The sequence below is a fragment of the Kickxella alabastrina genome, assembly GCF_025024165.1.
Source record: "Kickxella alabastrina strain RSA 675 chromosome Unknown BX661scaffold_30, whole genome shotgun sequence".
Taxonomy (NCBI): Eukaryota; Fungi; Kickxellomycota; class Kickxellomycetes; order Kickxellales; family Kickxellaceae; genus Kickxella; species Kickxella alabastrina.
The window spans coordinates 86,890-103,016 of NW_026251501.1; the positions used below are offsets into that span (position 1 = coordinate 86,890).

Consider the following 16,127-nt stretch of genomic DNA (forward strand, 5'->3'; position numbering starts at 1 on the left):
CAGTAGGCATTCCAGGGTTAGCTCGCGCTCGCGGTCCGACAGGTGTGCGTCTGGGGTCAGCAGCCTGGTCGCTGCGAGAGTCATATGGCTGAGCAGGGATGCGGCTTCGACGTTAATGGCCTTTAGGTGTTTTGTGGCATTCAGCAGTTGCTCGAGCCAGTGACCGAGCGATTTGCGTGTGGTAGAGCCGGCTTGCAGGCACTGCGTGACCGCAGATAAAAGTGTGCGAATGTCCATTGATCTGTAAATTTTTTATTGCTTTTTAGGTTGTCTATATTATGCGGTGTTTAATGCAGTTTATTAAGTCTACCAACTCGTCTCAAAATACTTTTTTTGCCCAAAAATTTTTACAGAGTGTTTAACAGCAATGTACAAACAATGCAACGTATGGCTGAAAAGCGTGACCCTGCATGAGTGCAATGATCTTGTTAATGTCACACAATAATGTGTAACAATTAACGGAGTGCAAAATATTGGCACTTGTCATTTTTCGTCTGCACCTTTGACATATGCAAGTAAACATGTATTTATTTACTTGGTTGTCAAAAAAAATTCCGCAAAGGGTGACATTTTTTTCAAACCAAACATTACAAAGTTTCTATAGTCAATTAATTGTAATAAAAACTAAAAAAGAAAATTGCACTGATTTCCAAGTCTTGGCAAAAAAAACCCACATGAAGTGAGGTTGCGCTTGGCCCCCTGGCCTTTCCGTTTTTTTTTTTCTTTGGATTTCAAAAGTATTAGTATATTTCGTTAGCATCTTGTTTTATTTACAACTTTATTTTTTATTTGTTTATGATTTTGCCAAGACTTTTTGCCAGCCATCTAAACGCCGCCGCATTCCGCCATATATTACCAGGGGATCCGGGCAAGAGATTCCAAAAGCTTTGTTTATTTTCATCAGTAGCCGTACAAGCAACACCTGTATCATCAGTAGACAACACTAATTACCAACCAAGCAACACCCCCATTATGAGCGCCCCACCATCCGACCAAGCCGGCTCTTCCAACGTCAGGGAGCAGCTCCGGCAGCAGTTCCTCGCGGACAAGTCACATCACCAGAGTAACGGTCGGTTCACCAACCCTTGGCCGTCTTTCTCTCTGCAGCCAAACACCAAGTTTTTCACCAGCCTCCTTACCACCGACAGAAACCCCTCTAGCCGATCAATAGCCGAAGGCCGCGCGCCCAAAGTGCTCGCGCTTAATGACGCAAAGATATCCGAGCCAAGCGATCTCCAATTAACCTGGCTCGGCCACGCATCGCTTCTGCTGCAAATCAACGGAGCCACCGTTCTTTGCGATCCGGTTTTCTCCGAGCGATGCTCGCCTGTGCAATGGATGGGTCCGAAGAGGTACACTCGGGCACCATGCCAGGTTGATGAATTGCCGCCGGTGGATTTTTTGATCATCTCGCATAATCATTATGACCATTTGGACCGAATACACTGAGGCTCGTGGCGATGAAGTATCCGGAGATTCGCGTGTTCTCCACTTTGGGAAATAGGGGATTCTCGAGTCCTTGGGGTTCAAGGACGTGAGTATTGGCGACTGGTGGGACGAGTTCAAGGTTAGCGTGGTGGAGTCGAGGGCGAGTTCAAGTTTGCGTGCACGCCGGCGCAGCATATGACAGGTAAGCCGATGGAACAGCTGAATGTAGCTAAAGCGGGAAAACACCCCAAATTGAAATAAAAGCTAACGAGGTATTGTTTAAATAAATTTGTGTAGCGCGCGGGGTATTCGACCGCATGGCCACGCTGTGGAGCAGCTGGGTGGTGCAAGGTCCCTCAGGCCACAGGTTTTTCTTTTCGGGCGACACGGCTTACTCGTCAACATACGAGAACGAGTCCAAGGCCGAGTGCCCGGCATTCAAGCAAATCGGACAGGTTTACGGGCCGTTTAGCCTGGCAGCCATTGCGATTGGCGCCTACAGCCCAGAAATCCTGTTTTCCACCATGCATGTTACTCCCGAGCAGGCCGTGCGTATCCACGAGGACATTGGGTCAAAGAAGTCTATCGGCATACATTGGGGCACCTTTGTGCTGACGGCTGAGGAAGTGGACGAGCCGCCGAAGAGGCTGGCGCTGGAGATGGAGGCCTGCGGATATCCCGCCGACGAGTTTACGGTGCTGAGCATCGGCGAAACCATCCAGCACAAGTGAATTGACTAATTTAATATATTATATTATATTTTCAATATGGATCAATATATGGTATATGTGCATAAAGGTATTGTATTTCTTGGATTGGCTATGATGTAAGTGGCAAAGTGTGCGAGCAAATGAGAGTAACATAAACAAGGAGGCACGCGCTCTTATTGTCAATTTATAAACAAGGTTGTTCTCACAGAGATGCTTAATAGCAATAGAAAGCCCTTTATTTATTAAAATGTTAGACATTTGACGCTTAAAGCCTTTCATAGCGCCATTTTTTTTCCCAGCCACGACTATTTAATATTTTTCGCACACTATTATACTCTTTGTTTTTTATATGTGACTCCCAATTGGATTAAATATACGTGTTTAGACCAAGGCATTGGATTTTACTAAAATAGGGACAGCAAAGAGGTCATAATCGCTGGAACCTATTTGTATTCAATTGTTCTCTTTTTTTTCCTGATCTGCCTGTGACTATTTGTTTGATACGCATGTGACAACATGTATCTATTCTAATCTGTTTTTAAAGTATTGTGTGAATTTTTACTTGCCTGCTCGCCTATGTATCTTTTTTATTTAATCTCAGACAGATTGTCCAACATTTTCATATACATATACTGACAGCCAAGATCGAAAAATAAAATATTAATTTTTTTGGCAGAGTATAAAGGAAAAGGACAGGCCCACATTTGTGCCACCAAATAAAAAACAGTGCTTTTTATTATTATTTTTATTTTATTATTATTTTTTGTTAAATTATTTGACGTTATAAAAGAAAGTAAAGTATGTAATTTTTTCATCCACTTTAGAAAATGATCCAATTCCCGTTTGTTTGTGTTTTTTTATTTTCTAGTGCGTTATTTTAACAGCGCGTATGCAAGAAAGCAGTATACAAAAAAAAAAAAAACAAAAAAAACACATTTGGGTCCCTTTTTTGTTACTTTTTTTAGTCATACTGAAATCGGCAGACGGTTTACCAGTCCAAACTTAAAAGTAACAAATTATTTTTATTCCGTAGCTGCATGCATTCCCTCTGTGCTTACATACTAGTGTTTTTTATTTACTGTTGCTTTAAACCGTTGGCCACAAGAAAATGCCGATTAGCATGTTTTTTTGTTATTATTTCTTCCCCGCACAATATAACACCTATACGAGCCACATATATACAACTTGAATGTTTTATTCTGAAACAGAGGTTAGGATAATATGGACATGATATTCCTTGTCCAGTTTTTTTGCCAGCTTGAAAAAGCATGTCCATTAAAAATAAAAATTATTGATTTTTTTTATCAATCGAAGAAAAAATCTATAAACAGAACAGAATGTTGTAATTGTCAGAGGGATTTACTTTTTGTTGCTTTTGTCCACCATAAAAAAAGTAACCCAAAAAGGAATGCGATAATCCCTTTTTTCTTTTTGCTCGCTCACACTCAGTCCTCTCCCTTCATGGTCTCCCCACTTCTTGATTTTTCTCTAAAGAAAATTTTTTATTTTCCACTATTTTCCCCACCAACTTTATTTTGAGATTCACTGGATATCAGTTTTGTTGTTGTCATACTCTTCTTTTCTCCTGTTGTTTTTTCTTACCTTTTTGCTCATATCCCGCATTTGTCAATATTATTCCCTTCACTTCCTTTCTCCTCATCAAACTCCACAATTTATCCCGCTCAATTAACCCTTTTTATATTTTATCCTCTAGCTATTATTTCTATACCCATTAACACCAGATACAGATATTGACAAGTGGGTCAACCATTTTTTCTCCATTTATTATTTGTTGTTATTATTTAAAGCTTAACACAAAAAAGGAGAGAAGACGTGGGTGAGCGGTAAGGGTACATATCCATTTCCATTTCTATTGTTGTGTTGTTTGTGCACTATTCGCTTCAAAGGTCTCTCATTTTTAATATGAATATAGAAAGGCTTGTTTTAATTACAAAAAAGCGGTTTCAAAGAAGAAAGATATTCAGAGAGATGATCTTTTTTCTCCCAAAAATTACGCCACAGCATTAACAATAATAATAATAACAAATAGCATTGACAGAAAAGCACGCTTCTACTAAAAAATAAAAAGCTTTTAACCATTTTGTTTCTGTACGCTTTGGCTTATTTTTTAGCTTTTTTTGTTAGAACACGTTAAAAACAATTCACAGGAATTCCAATCTCGCATAGCTTTCTTCCACACGATAAACAAAAATGGCAAGCGGCAAACGGAAGCAGCAGCAGAATGGGTTTGACGGGACCACAGAAAACGACGGATTCGACGGTGTCTACAGCACACAAACGTACGGCGACAGCACCACGCACACAGCCAAAACAACAACGGATACTTCAACCCAGGCCACAACACAACATCAGGCGTTGAGCTAGAGCTTTTGTCGAACCACAGCTCACACACGCGCGGTGAACACCCGAATGATCGGTTCGACCATCAGACGCACTCGGACGTGTCCTCGCACGGTGTCCTCGGGCAGCACCAACCACAGCAGCAGCTTATGTCCAACCAGCCGCTGCTCCAGGGCGTTGGCGAGATTGCTGAGCCGCAGCCGCTGCCGCACGTGGCGGACGAGGGCCGGCGTATCCAGCGGCGGCGGCTCGCCAAGCAAAGAGCCGCCGAGGATGAGAGCGACGCTGCCGTATATGACACGTACCAGGCACCCGGCCGCACGCGCTCACTGGTACGGCCCGAGCGCGCAACGGCCGGCGGACAGCAGCAGGGGCGCGGCGGAGCCACACACAAGGGCTCAGCAGCAGCAGCTCGTCACCGACGCAAGCAGCCAGGCTCCACTGGGGTGCGCGGCAGGCGGTGCTGCGCAAACCCATGGCAAACATACTGCCGGGCAGTGACCTTTTGGGCGCCAGGACGTGTCCTAAAGTGCTTCGGTATGCCGGACGCGGCTGTGCAAATGGCGTGGCGCGAGAAAATCGGCCTTGTCAGTCTCATCCTGATGCTTATGGGCGTCATTGCGTTTATTACGTTTGGCTTGCAGCAGGTGCTGTGCGGGCTGTCGGGCAAGCAGACGCGCGTCAAGTGGTCAGAGGTCAGCAGCAGCACTGTTGTTGTCAACGGCCGCGCCTACGACATTGCCGACTTTGGACACCCAAAGTCGTCGCCGTGGACGGGCCCAGCCGGTGCCAATCTGATGGGCGCGCCGGCCAACGCGGGCGGCAAGGACTTGAGCTTTCTGTTCCAGAACCCGAACGGCGCCTGCAAGCGCGTGCTCAACTACGCCGACAGCATAACGGACAGCAGCGGCAACGTCATCAGCGCCTTCCCTTGCGTCTACTACAACAACACCAAGCAGCTCAACGCCGATCAGATCCCCAACAACCAGGGCTGCCACAACACAGCAGCAGGGCGGCGCGCCTTGCAGCAGCTCAGCAGCGTGCCGGTGCAGTACTCGTGGGAAGACGTGCGCGCGCAATCCAACCTTGTGGTTTTCAATGGCGCTGTGCTGGACCTGCTTCGTGGCCAGTTCCTGCTGTCTGGCGTCCAGGTGCCGGATGCCTTGGCGGAGATGATCCGCGGATCGGCGCGCGGCAAGGACATCTCGCTGCAGCTGCCCAGCGGCGACCGCAAGCGCCTGGGCCAGTGCATGGTTGATCTGTTCCGCGTTGGGTCGATCGACGGGTCGTCGCTCGGCTGCATCGCAGCCAACATTGTCCTGTACGTGTCTCTGATAGTCATCCTCGGCGGCGTCTTTGCAAAGTTCGTCATGGCCATTTACTTTGGCTGGTTCATGGGCCCGCGGCTCGGGCAAGTGGCCACGACGTCAACGCCCGAGGACCGCCGCGCGCGCCAGGCCGAGATCGAGGCCTGGGCGGACGTCAATAACCATGTGGGCAAAGAAAAGCTCGAGCGCAAGTACACCGTTATGGGACCCAATGGCGGCGGCAACGCCACGCCCGGCTATGGCGCTGACACCCAGAGCCGCGCCAACAACCGCATGTCAAGGTTCTTCCCGACCACCTCGCGCTACTCGCACTTCATGCCTGGCGACGAGCCAGGTGCGCGCGACAAGCCTAGGGTCGCGGCCAGCAGCGGCGGCGGCGGCGGCGGCGGCGGCGGCGGCGGCGGCGCGCGTGCACACTCGGGCATGCCTCGGCACTCGGCGTTTTTCTCGGACCACCGCGCCAGCCACTACGCGGCAATGTCCGACACGCCGATGCCCGACACGCCGGCCGACACGATGCCCTTAGCGAAGCCCGTGGACGTACACGCACTGCAGCTGCCGCCCAGCCGGCCGCCGGCCACGGCGTCGCCGTTCAACTTTGAGCTTGCGTACACGCTTTTGCTTGTAACGTGCTACTCCGAGGGCGCACACGGCATCCGCACAACGCTGGACTCGCTGTGCGGCACCGACTACCCGGCGTCGCACAAGTGCCTGTTTATCATCTGCGACGGCCTGATCCGCGGCGCCGGCGAGGACCTGTACACGCCGGACGTCTGCCTCTCAATGATGACCGACTTTGTCATTCCGCCGGACCGCGTCCAGCCCTACTCGTACGTGTCCATCGCACAGGGCGCCAAGCGCCACAACATGGCCAAGCTCTACGCCGGCTTCTACGCGCCCAGCGACGCGTCGCCCGAGCACGCGCGCGCCAACCGCGTGCCGATGGTGCTTGTCGTCAAGTGCGGCACGCCCGAGGAGGCCAACGAGCCCAAGCCGGGCAATCGCGGCAAGCGGGATTCGCAGATCATCCTGATGAGCTTCCTGCAGCGCGTCATGTTCGACGAGCGCATGACGGAGCTCGAGTACGAGCTGTTCAACGCCATGTGGAACGTCACGGGCGTCACGCCGGACAACTTTGAGATTGTGCTGATGGTCGACGCCGACACAAAGGTGTATGTGGACAGCGTCACGTGCATGGTCAAGGCCATGGTCGACGACCCGTCGATCATGGGCCAGTGCGGCGAGACCAAGATCGCCAACAAGACCGACTCGTGGGTGACGATGATCCAGGTGTTCGAGTACTACATTGCGCACCACCAGGCCAAGGCCTTTGAGTCGGTGTTTGGCGGCGTCACGTGCCTCCCAGGCTGCTTCTGCATGTACCGCATCAAGGCGCCCAAGGGCCAGCACGGCTACTGGGTGCCGATCCTGGCGAACCCGGACATCGTCGAGAACTACTCCGAGAACGTCGTCGACACGCTGCACAAGAAGAACCTGCTTCTGCTCGGCGAGGATCGGTACCTGTCGACGCTGATGCTGCGGACGTTCCCGAAGCGCAAGATGATGTTCATCCCGTCGTCGGTGTGCAAGACCATAGTTCCGGACGAATTCAAGGTGCTGCTGTCGCAGAGGCGCCGGTGGATCAACTCGACGGTGCACAACCTGTCTGAGCTCGTGCTGGTCAATGACCTGTGCGGGACGTTCTGCCTGTCGATGCAGTTTATGATTTTCATGGATCTGATTGGCACGCTGGCGCTTCCCGCGGCGATCATCTTCACGTTCTACGTCATCATCATTTCGACGTTTACGCGGCCCGTGCCGTGGCTGCCGCTGGCGCTGCTCGGCGTCATCCTCGGGCTGCCCGCGGTGCTGATCGGCCTGACATCGCGCAAGCTCGTGTACATCGGCTGGATGCTCATCTACCTCTGCTCCCTGCCTGTGTGGAACTTCGTCCTGCCGACATATGCGTACTGGCATTTCGACGACTTCTCCTGGGGCCAGACCCGCATGGTGCAGGGCGAGGGCAAGGACAAGGGCCACGGCGAGGGCAATGGCGAGTTTGACTCGTCGCAGATCGTCATGAAGAGATGGTGCGACTTCGAGGCCGAAAAGCGCCGCAAGACGCAGCTGATTCTCGGGTCGGTGCCGAGCCTGGCGGCGCTGGCGCTGAGCAGCCGCGAAGTATCGCCGAAGGGCTCGCGGATGTCGCGGATGGTGGCATCAAGGCCGATCTCCATTGCGCACTCGGCGTCCTCGCACCAGGCGTCTGTGGCCGGGTACGCGGCGGCGGCGGCGGGGGCGTCATCGGACCATCTTGTGTCCACCGTTGGCCCGGCCGCTGTGCTGCAGATGGCCGCCGACGATGCCGACGATGTCGACGCCCATGCGGCTGCCGGGTCGATCGAGAGGCTCGGCTACTTGACGCCCAATATTATTCCGGTGCTGGCGTCGCAGGGCTTGGCCAGAATGTCCGTGGCCGGCGCAAGCTACTTGGGCATGAACAGCCCCGGCGGATATCCGCAGTCATACTACGCGTCGAGCGCCGCGCAGGTGTCGCCCAACTCGTCGTCGTTCAATATGCAGTTCTCGTCTGGATCCATCGACCCCGGGCCCGTGCCTGTCGTGCCGCCTATCCCGGAGCAGTACACCGGGCTGTCTCCGCGCTCGCAGCAGGCGCCGGGCACAGGAAAGTCCAAGCGACGACAGCAGCAGCTGAAAGCCCTTTTTTATTTTATATCAGCCATTTTCTCCGATCTTTTCATTATCATTTTTTTAATTAACCCTTATTCGACAAAAAAAATAAGCATTATCCAAAAAAAATATAAAAAAAGTCTAAATCCACTCGCTCACTCCGTCAATATCAGTGCCGCGCTTGGCGCAAGTCCTAGCTCCCGCAGTGTTTTCTTCTCGTCGTGTGATGAAAAGTCCTTGCGCGGAAAGGCCATGCTCAGCTTAAAGTGCTTCGGCACGCCCTCCATCTCCTTGCGCACAGCATCGACGACCTCACCGAGGGTCTGCTCAGCGGCAAAGGTCTTTGTCAACGGACGCACGTCCTTATCCGACTGCAGCATCGGGCGGATATGCAATCTAGCGCTGCTTCCCTTAGCGACACTCACCGTTGGCACGCCGGCATCCAGCAGACTAACGGCAGCCAGCACCAGCACCAGCACCAGCACCAGCACCAGCACCAGCACCAGCGGGGCCCTTTCCAGCCTCCTCATGAGCAGACGTGCCATCTCGCTCAGCCTTTTCCTTGGCAACTCTCGCCGCTCTATCTTTCTTATCCTGCAAGATCATCTGTTTGATTCTCGCCTCCGCCCTTTTATCATCCTCTTTCTCGCGCTTCTGCTTAGCCAGCTCCCGCCGTACCTCTTCCTCCTTCATGCGCTCCACGCCTCAGTCATATCCTGGCCGGCCTTTCTCCGAATCAGCTCTCCCTGCTTCTGCTCCGCCCTTGCCTCTTCTTCGCGCTGCGCCCTTTTAGCTGCAATCTTGCGCTGCACCTCTTGGAGTTTCTCCTGTTTCTCTGCTTCGCTCAGGGGTTTGACAGCTTCGGTGCTTTCGGCGAAATTGGCGTGTCCCGATTTCGTCGCGTGGTATTGGGCAAGCTCTGGGGTGGCAAATTGCTTGCCACAGTCGGTGCACTGAAGAGACTCCGCTGCACCCTCTGTTGCTGCTGAAAGAGGGGCGGAGGAGGAGCGGAGGATTCGCTGATGGGGTCGTCGATGTCTGCATCGTTGCTGTGCGCCTCCAGCCAATCGAGTGCCTGTTGGAGCCCACTGTTACTGGTAGCTCTCAGTGCCTTTTCGCTATAAAAACAAGAATAATAAAGGTGAAAAATTAATAATGGGCTTTTTTTAAATTTTAAATTTTAAGCAATTTTTTATACATATTCTTCTAGCTATTCTAAAAGTTTACTTACGCGCGCAGCTCAGTGAAGCCGAATTCAATAAGTGTGGCCTTGTCCGACATGATGTTTTTTCTGTTGCTGTTGTTGTTGGGAATTTGTCAAATATAAAGTGTAAAGCGGCAAATGGAATGTCGCAATGTGGTTGTGTTGTGGTTGTGGTTGTGGTTGTTGTGTTGTGGTATGGTAGCAAGGAACAATAAAGTAAATATAATAAAGTAAAATAAAATAATGAACAATAAAAGGAAAAAGGAAGAAAATTAGTAAAACGTAGCCTTATGCTGGCTTTATATATACTCCTTTTGCCAATTTTTTTCCTTCTTTCTTTCTTTCTTTTTGCCTTTGTCAAATTGGTTCTGGGCCTTTTCCCACATCCAAAACGTCATCCGCCAGAGAAAAGTCAAAAAGTCAAGAGTTAAACACTAAAAATCACAGGATCGAAACGATCAAATCACCACGTCATATAATATATAAACGAGAGAATGAACGAATGAACGAATGGACAGGCGCTCGGCTTGTCCTATCTAAAATGCTATATTTTTTTGGTGAAAACAATAAAAGAAAACTAGAGAAGCTCAACATCGCCTAACGATCAACCTCGCCGAAAACCAGGTCCATCGTTCCGATAACGGCAACGACATCAGCCAACAGCGCGTTCTTCATAAAGATGTTGATGGCGCCCAAATGGTAGTACCCAGGTGCACGCACATGCGCCTTATACGGGCGGGTCGACCCATCGACACCATATACATGCCCATCTCGCCCTTGGGCGCCTCGATTGCCGTGTACGTCTCGCCGGCCGGCACATTGTAGCCCTCGAGAACAGCTTAAAGTGGTGGATCAATGCCTCCATATTCTGCTTCATCGCATCTCTCGGCGGCGGCGAAACCTTCCAGTCATCCACCTTATGCGGGCCCTCGGGCATCTGGTCCAGGCACTGCTTGATGATCCGGATACTCTGCCGCATCTCCTCCATGCGGATCAAGTAGCGATCAAACACATCGCCCTTGGTGCCAATTGGCACGTCGAACTCCAGCTGGTCGTACACTTCGTACGGCGCCGACTTGCGGATGTCGTACCGGATCCCCGTCGACCGCAGCATCGGCCCAGTGATGCCCCAGTCCAGCGCCTCCTTGGCCGTGATCTTGCCAACATCCACCGTGCGCGCAAGCCAAACCCGGTTCGACGTCACCATCTCCTCGACCTCATCCAGCCTATCCGGATACTGGTCCGCCCACTCGTAAATGTCCTGCAGCAGCCCACGTGGAATGTCCTGCGCAACACCGCCCGGCCGCACATACGCCGAGTGCATGCGGGCACCGCATACGCGCTCATAGAACTCCATGCAGCGCTCACGCTCCTCGAACAAGTACAGGAACGGCGTCAGGCCTCCGACATCCATCACGTGAGTGCCCACGCCATGCAGTGGTTGATAATACGGGTGATTTCAGCAAACAGCACGCGGATATACTGCGCCCTGATGGGTACCTCAATGTTGAGCATTTTCTCGACGGCCATCGAGTACACCTCCTCGTTGGTCATCATCGAGCAGTAGTCCAGGCGGTCCATGTACGGCAGCGCCTGCAGGTACGTGCGGTACTCCATAAGCTTCTCTGTGCCACGGTGCAAAAGCCCAATATGCGGGTCCGCATGCACAATGGCTTCGCCATCGAGCTCCAGAATCAGCCGCAGGACACCGTGCGCTGCCGGATGCTGGGGGCCAAAGTTGATCGTATACGGCTTCAGCTCGGTCTTGGCCTCAAGCGAGGACTCGGTCTGTGGCCCGGGCCATTTATCGGGGCTCACTGACATTGGCGTTGCCCAACCGGGAGGCACAGTGCGTGTGCTCTCCTCGTAGTGGAACGTCTCCCGTGCAGAGTTCACCGCTGCCGAGGCCGTGCTGCTGCTGCTGCTAGCGAAACGCCGGAGAATCGGATTGGAAAACACCTTTTGTGCTGGCCGAGCCGCACTCAGCAGGTTGCGAAAAGCCGACATGATTCTAATTTATCTCCTAAGATTACGAACAAAAATGCATGTGTATATAAGGGCAGTTTGTTGTTGTTTTTTGAGTAGCTGAAGCCTAATTTCGATGGCTTTAATGGCTTTTCTCCTGATTGTGCTGTGTGTGATTTCGTACCCTTTAACGATGAAAAATAAAAGACAACAGGATTTTGGAAATTGAGAGGAAAAATAAAATATAAAAGCATATAAATTCAGAGCAAGTCTTTGAAATAAAAGTCCCTGCGTTCAACGATTGTTTTTTCGCAATCAATCTCAACAAAAAACAGATAAAAAACAAAGATAATCAAACCCCGGCTCGACTCAAAAATGCACCCCGGTTCGGCTCATGCAAAGTGTCTCTCCAAAATCTCATTGTGTAATCCACCAATGGGCGATACTGCGATCCCTGTCTGGTCATCGCCGAGCGCACCGGCGAAGCCAACGGAGCCTCTAAAAATACATTCAAGCAAGCAAACACCAAAGCATCCAAAGCACCGGGCACCACTTCCTCCTCCCCGTTCTTCTGGGCCAAATACTCTTTCGATCCAAGTCTTCCAAGAATCGAGTCCAAAGCCCTAAACGCACCCTCATAAACCGCCTCTCCATCCACTCCAGCTCCAAACCCCTGCGCCACTCCCAGCTCACGCGCCACCGCAGCACTTCTCTGCCATCCCAAGAGATACCCAATCAATCCCGGGTATCTGCCTAAAAACCCCTCGCGCGATACTGTCTCGTACCCGGAGGGATCCACCCAGAGCAAGTACTCAATGGCCGGAACCAGATTGCGCTCAACCATCAGTAGGTATGCTAGATCCTCGCCCACACACTGTACGCCCAAATGCTCCGCCACTTTACTTGCCCCGATTGCGGAGCCGTCTGGCAGCAGGAGGAAGGGCAGATGCCGGTCGGGCGATGACTCTGGGTCGCTCGTGCAGTGAAGATCTACAGGGTAGTTGGCAAACCGGAGAAGCGCAAGTGTACGCAGGCTTTGGATATCCAGGGTTGGAGACCCGCTATTAGTGGTATTGGTGCTGCTGCTAGTGTGTCGGCAGATGTGCAGTTGGGCCCGCGTAATCGCCGTAGGTGTGAAGAAGGATGCCTGATGGTAAAGTGGAAATTGCGTGAATGAAATTGATTTAAGTATTTCGCGCAGTGGCGCTTCTGGTGTGGCCATCTTTCTATAAAGTAAAAAAATTGTTAAAGTATATTGGAGTATTGAGTATTGAGTGTATTTTTTGTGGAGAAAAAAATCTGTCGGAGATAACATTGCTTATCTATCTAATGACCCCCCGCTTATGGGGCCGTTACTGTCAAATCAGCGTGGTGACGTTTGAAATATCAACAAACACCCCGACTACCAAATCCGTGGCAAGATAAAGATGATGGCTTGCCGAAATGGCTGTAGACGACAGCAGTGAGGACAGCAGATATGCACACTACCTATCAGGCACAATTAACCCTCTAACTGGAAAATCGAGTGCTCGGGTTTAACTTTATTGACACCCTATGGCGGACACTTCCACCGCCGGTAAATTGGACCCAAGTCTGGAGAAATCGCAACCACGCTGCCCCTAGAATGATTTTCGTTATAGGGGGCATATAGCTAGGTCTACAATAGAGCCCATGATGGCAAGGCGACATAGTGGACGATCAGTCTTAATCATTAACTCTAGCTTTTGTCATTTTACTTGTTTGCTATCTCACTAGGAATATATATATTTACTCTCCAGCGACATTGAAATACAATAAATAACTTGCTGAAACGTACACCACATCCTCCCTCTCTCTCTAAAATAAAAAAGTAAAAAATAATTGATTCATGTTGTTGGCATTCACTAATTTTGCTTGCTTTCCTAATAGTGTTGGCGAATAAGCCCAAAAATGTCTTCGACTAGGAATATATACATGCTCGTGTCTCCAGTCTGCATTATATTTATTGCGTTGCTGCTTTGTAATGCTTCATTGCAAAAGAAAGCTTGGTCCTACTGAGCATCACCTAAAAAAATTAACTAAATCTTTGATTCACGCTGAATTAAAATATATCATGTTTAGTATTGTTGAAATTGCAAAATTTGTGCCCATATACAAAACATGATTTTTTTGTAACACATTTCATATGCATTTAGTCATCTCAGTGAAATATAAAAATAATACAAAAGATTCTGCTTAATAAAATTGACAATGCCTCTCTCCCACCCGATAACTGTGGTATCAAAAGTTTGTCTATTTTAAAATAATGAAGATTACTGTCGTGCTCTATAAAAATGTGGGTCTAAATTAATATATTCAAGTCTCAAAAATTACTTTAGGGAACTGAAAAAGGGGCAGCGCTGTGTGGGCAGCGCTGTAAATAACATGGTGTTCCTTGATGTTAGCCAGCGATAGCAGAAATGTGTATAGCGGCCATGAGGGCAAGCTTGATTCTTGAAAAGAGAAGATAGTGGCTTAAATGTGTGTTGGGCACTACAGAATTTACCGCGCGCCAATGATTGAGGAATTACTAGTAGGTAAATAAATACAAAAGGTAAAGCTTAACCTTTTATTTTTATTTTTATATTACATAACCAATAAAAAGGGATGCCTACAATTAACAATTTGTAATACAAAAATGTTTTTTTTCATTTTACCTATTATATAGAATCTCCTATGTATTGAAAACCTACGCATTAAATAACAGTTGTTGAACACTATATAAGCAGCCCAATTTTCTTCCGTTTATAATATTTTTTATTATTATCATCATACACTCACTCAATTATCTAACCATTGACATATTTTACATTTTCAGCTTCATAACAACTAAAACCGTGGGACGCGATGCAATGAGGATAAGTGTATAAAGGATGTCAATAAATTCAGTGCACAGGTGGCTATTGTAAACACGATTAAGGAAAAATTGGCCAAGGCAAACGCGACTGAGGCAGAAGAGACAATTAAAACATGCGATACATATTGCAATCGATGTTTGACGGGTTATTGGATACAAGCAGCCAATAAGACAATAAACAAAGGGACAATTTAGACAAAGAAGCGCTTAAATTTCTTAAACAAAATAAAGGATATCATTTACTATATTTTATGAAACTAAGCCTTTATATAGTGTAGCAATTAAAACAAATTACAAGATGAGTAAGTACTTCAAAATTCTGGAAATGTAAGCAATAAAAAACTTATATGGCAATATGATATAAGGTTGATACTAATGCAACTACTAAAAGTAAGTAAACCTAAAGAGTTTGACTTGATAAACAAAAAATATTTGGGCATAGGTTTGCTAAAAATTTTGAAATAAACGACCTGAAAAGTGAATACCAATTTATATGCAAATTCTATAGAGTAAAAATGAGTAAATAGGCTGATATAGACAGAATGTGGTACCCAACCCACATGCCGGATTTTCTCTTCCCATCTTCAAGGGTCATCACGGCCAATATTGTTACTATTTCCGCAATAGCCATGCCTGACATTGTTGGCTTACATTATATGTCAACAAGACCTTTACAGCGCCGCCCACACGGTTTTTCTTTTAGGTTTACGTCAGACTTTTTAGACTCTTAGCTAGCTAAATATATTCCGTACACCCACATTCAGGCATAACAAAAATTAAAGACATTTAACTGCTTGCATAAATTTACTAGGAAAATATTGTTAATATAAATATATTAAAACAATTTTCTGCTGCAGAGAGCAGCAGATGGATAAAAATGACTGATTTTTATAACTTTCTATATAATGTTAGTTATAACGATGTAGCCGCGTTTTACTATTTCAAGTTATTAAATATAATATTGTTATAATTTGCTAGTGTTGAAAATCTCACAGGGAGCTTGTGACTTGGACCAGTGACCAGAGCTGAGACCCGTTAGCACGCATATATGCACCAGATAGATGTGGGACGTCAGCCGATGACCTGAGCATATCACATCAATCGCGAAGCCGCGTGGTGTTTACGATTAAACCTGATTTTGCCAGAAAATAACAACAGCAGATAATAATGAAATTCCGAGGTGCTTCAAAATAGTATTTCTTTGCTAGTTGTTTACATGTGAGCGGCGCTAGAGATGCCGCGCACTTGTCATAGTTTGTTTTTCTTATATATACTGAGGCGTTCCCGTCATGAAGACGGAATATATTCAGTTTTATAATATACCTTTGTTTCCCTTTTTAGCGGACTTCTCTGTGTCTGCTCAGTTGAGTATTATTGGTCTCCCTTTTGGCCACGTTCACAGCACTATAAATAATAAAACAATAGACAGGCCGTTTATATTAATTAGTTTACATTAATCGTTTGAATAAAGCTCAACTTTATTTTTTTTATAAAAACATCACGAAAATATATTTCTTTTGACATACCCACAGCTGAATTAAGACAACAGCGGAACACAACGGAGC

The 16,127-nt window shown here is 48.2% G+C and overlaps 4 protein-coding genes across 4 annotated transcripts; 2 read left to right on the top strand and 2 right to left on the bottom strand.

Moving 5' to 3' along the window:
* The first annotated feature begins 632 nt into the window (after positions 1-632).
* BX661DRAFT_188349 (beta-lactamase superfamily domain-containing protein) lies at positions 633-2,229 on the top strand. The gene is made up of 4 exons (XM_051537406.1): positions 633-1,392; positions 1,505-1,567; positions 1,588-1,630; positions 1,726-2,229. Exons 1-4 carry the CDS (start codon positions 796-798, stop codon positions 2,157-2,159), a joined length of 1,137 nt encoding a protein of 378 aa, XP_051389008.1. The 5' UTR covers positions 633-795; the 3' UTR covers positions 2,160-2,229.
* Positions 2,230-4,648: 2,419 nt separating this feature from the next.
* BX661DRAFT_146354 (chitin synthase-domain-containing protein) lies at positions 4,649-7,954 on the top strand (the record flags this gene model as incomplete). Its single annotated transcript, XM_051533160.1, has 2 exons — positions 4,649-6,018; positions 6,085-7,954. Coding segments are annotated over 2 exons (3,240 nt in total), but the record flags the coding sequence as incomplete, so codon positions are not given.
* A 1,253-nt stretch (positions 7,955-9,207) lies between these two features.
* BX661DRAFT_217619 (uncharacterized protein) lies at positions 9,208-9,903 on the bottom strand (the record flags this gene model as incomplete). Its single annotated transcript, XM_051538786.1, has 3 exons — positions 9,750-9,903; positions 9,492-9,636; positions 9,208-9,471 (listed from the first exon to the last, which is right to left on the bottom strand). Exons 1-3 carry the CDS (start codon positions 9,797-9,799, stop codon positions 9,208-9,210), a joined length of 459 nt encoding a protein of 152 aa, XP_051389010.1. The 5' UTR covers positions 9,800-9,903.
* A 416-nt stretch (positions 9,904-10,319) lies between these two features.
* BX661DRAFT_194625 (uncharacterized protein) lies at positions 10,320-12,531 on the bottom strand (the record flags this gene model as incomplete). The annotated part of the gene is given in 5 exon segments (XM_051537892.1): positions 10,320-10,507; positions 10,524-11,123; positions 11,174-11,600; positions 12,212-12,310; positions 12,463-12,531. The coding sequence occupies 5 exon segments, from the start codon at positions 12,529-12,531 to the stop codon at positions 10,320-10,322; spliced, it is 1,383 nt and encodes a 460-aa protein (XP_051389011.1).
* Positions 12,532-16,127: the final 3,596 nt, after the last annotated feature.

Bases quoted from the DNA above. Each gene is read 5' to 3' on its own strand.
- BX661DRAFT_188349 (XM_051537406.1), top strand. From the start codon at position 796: ATGATTTTGCCAAGACTTTTTGCCAGCCATCTAAACGCCGCCGCATTC. The intron at 1,393-1,504 runs GTGGATTTTTTG...TTTGGGAAATAG, and splicing joins AGGTTGATGAATTGCCGCCG to GGGATTCTCGAGTCCTTGGG. The intron at 1,631-1,725 runs GTAAGCCGATGG...AAATTTGTGTAG, and splicing joins GCCGGCGCAGCATATGACAG to CGCGCGGGGTATTCGACCGC.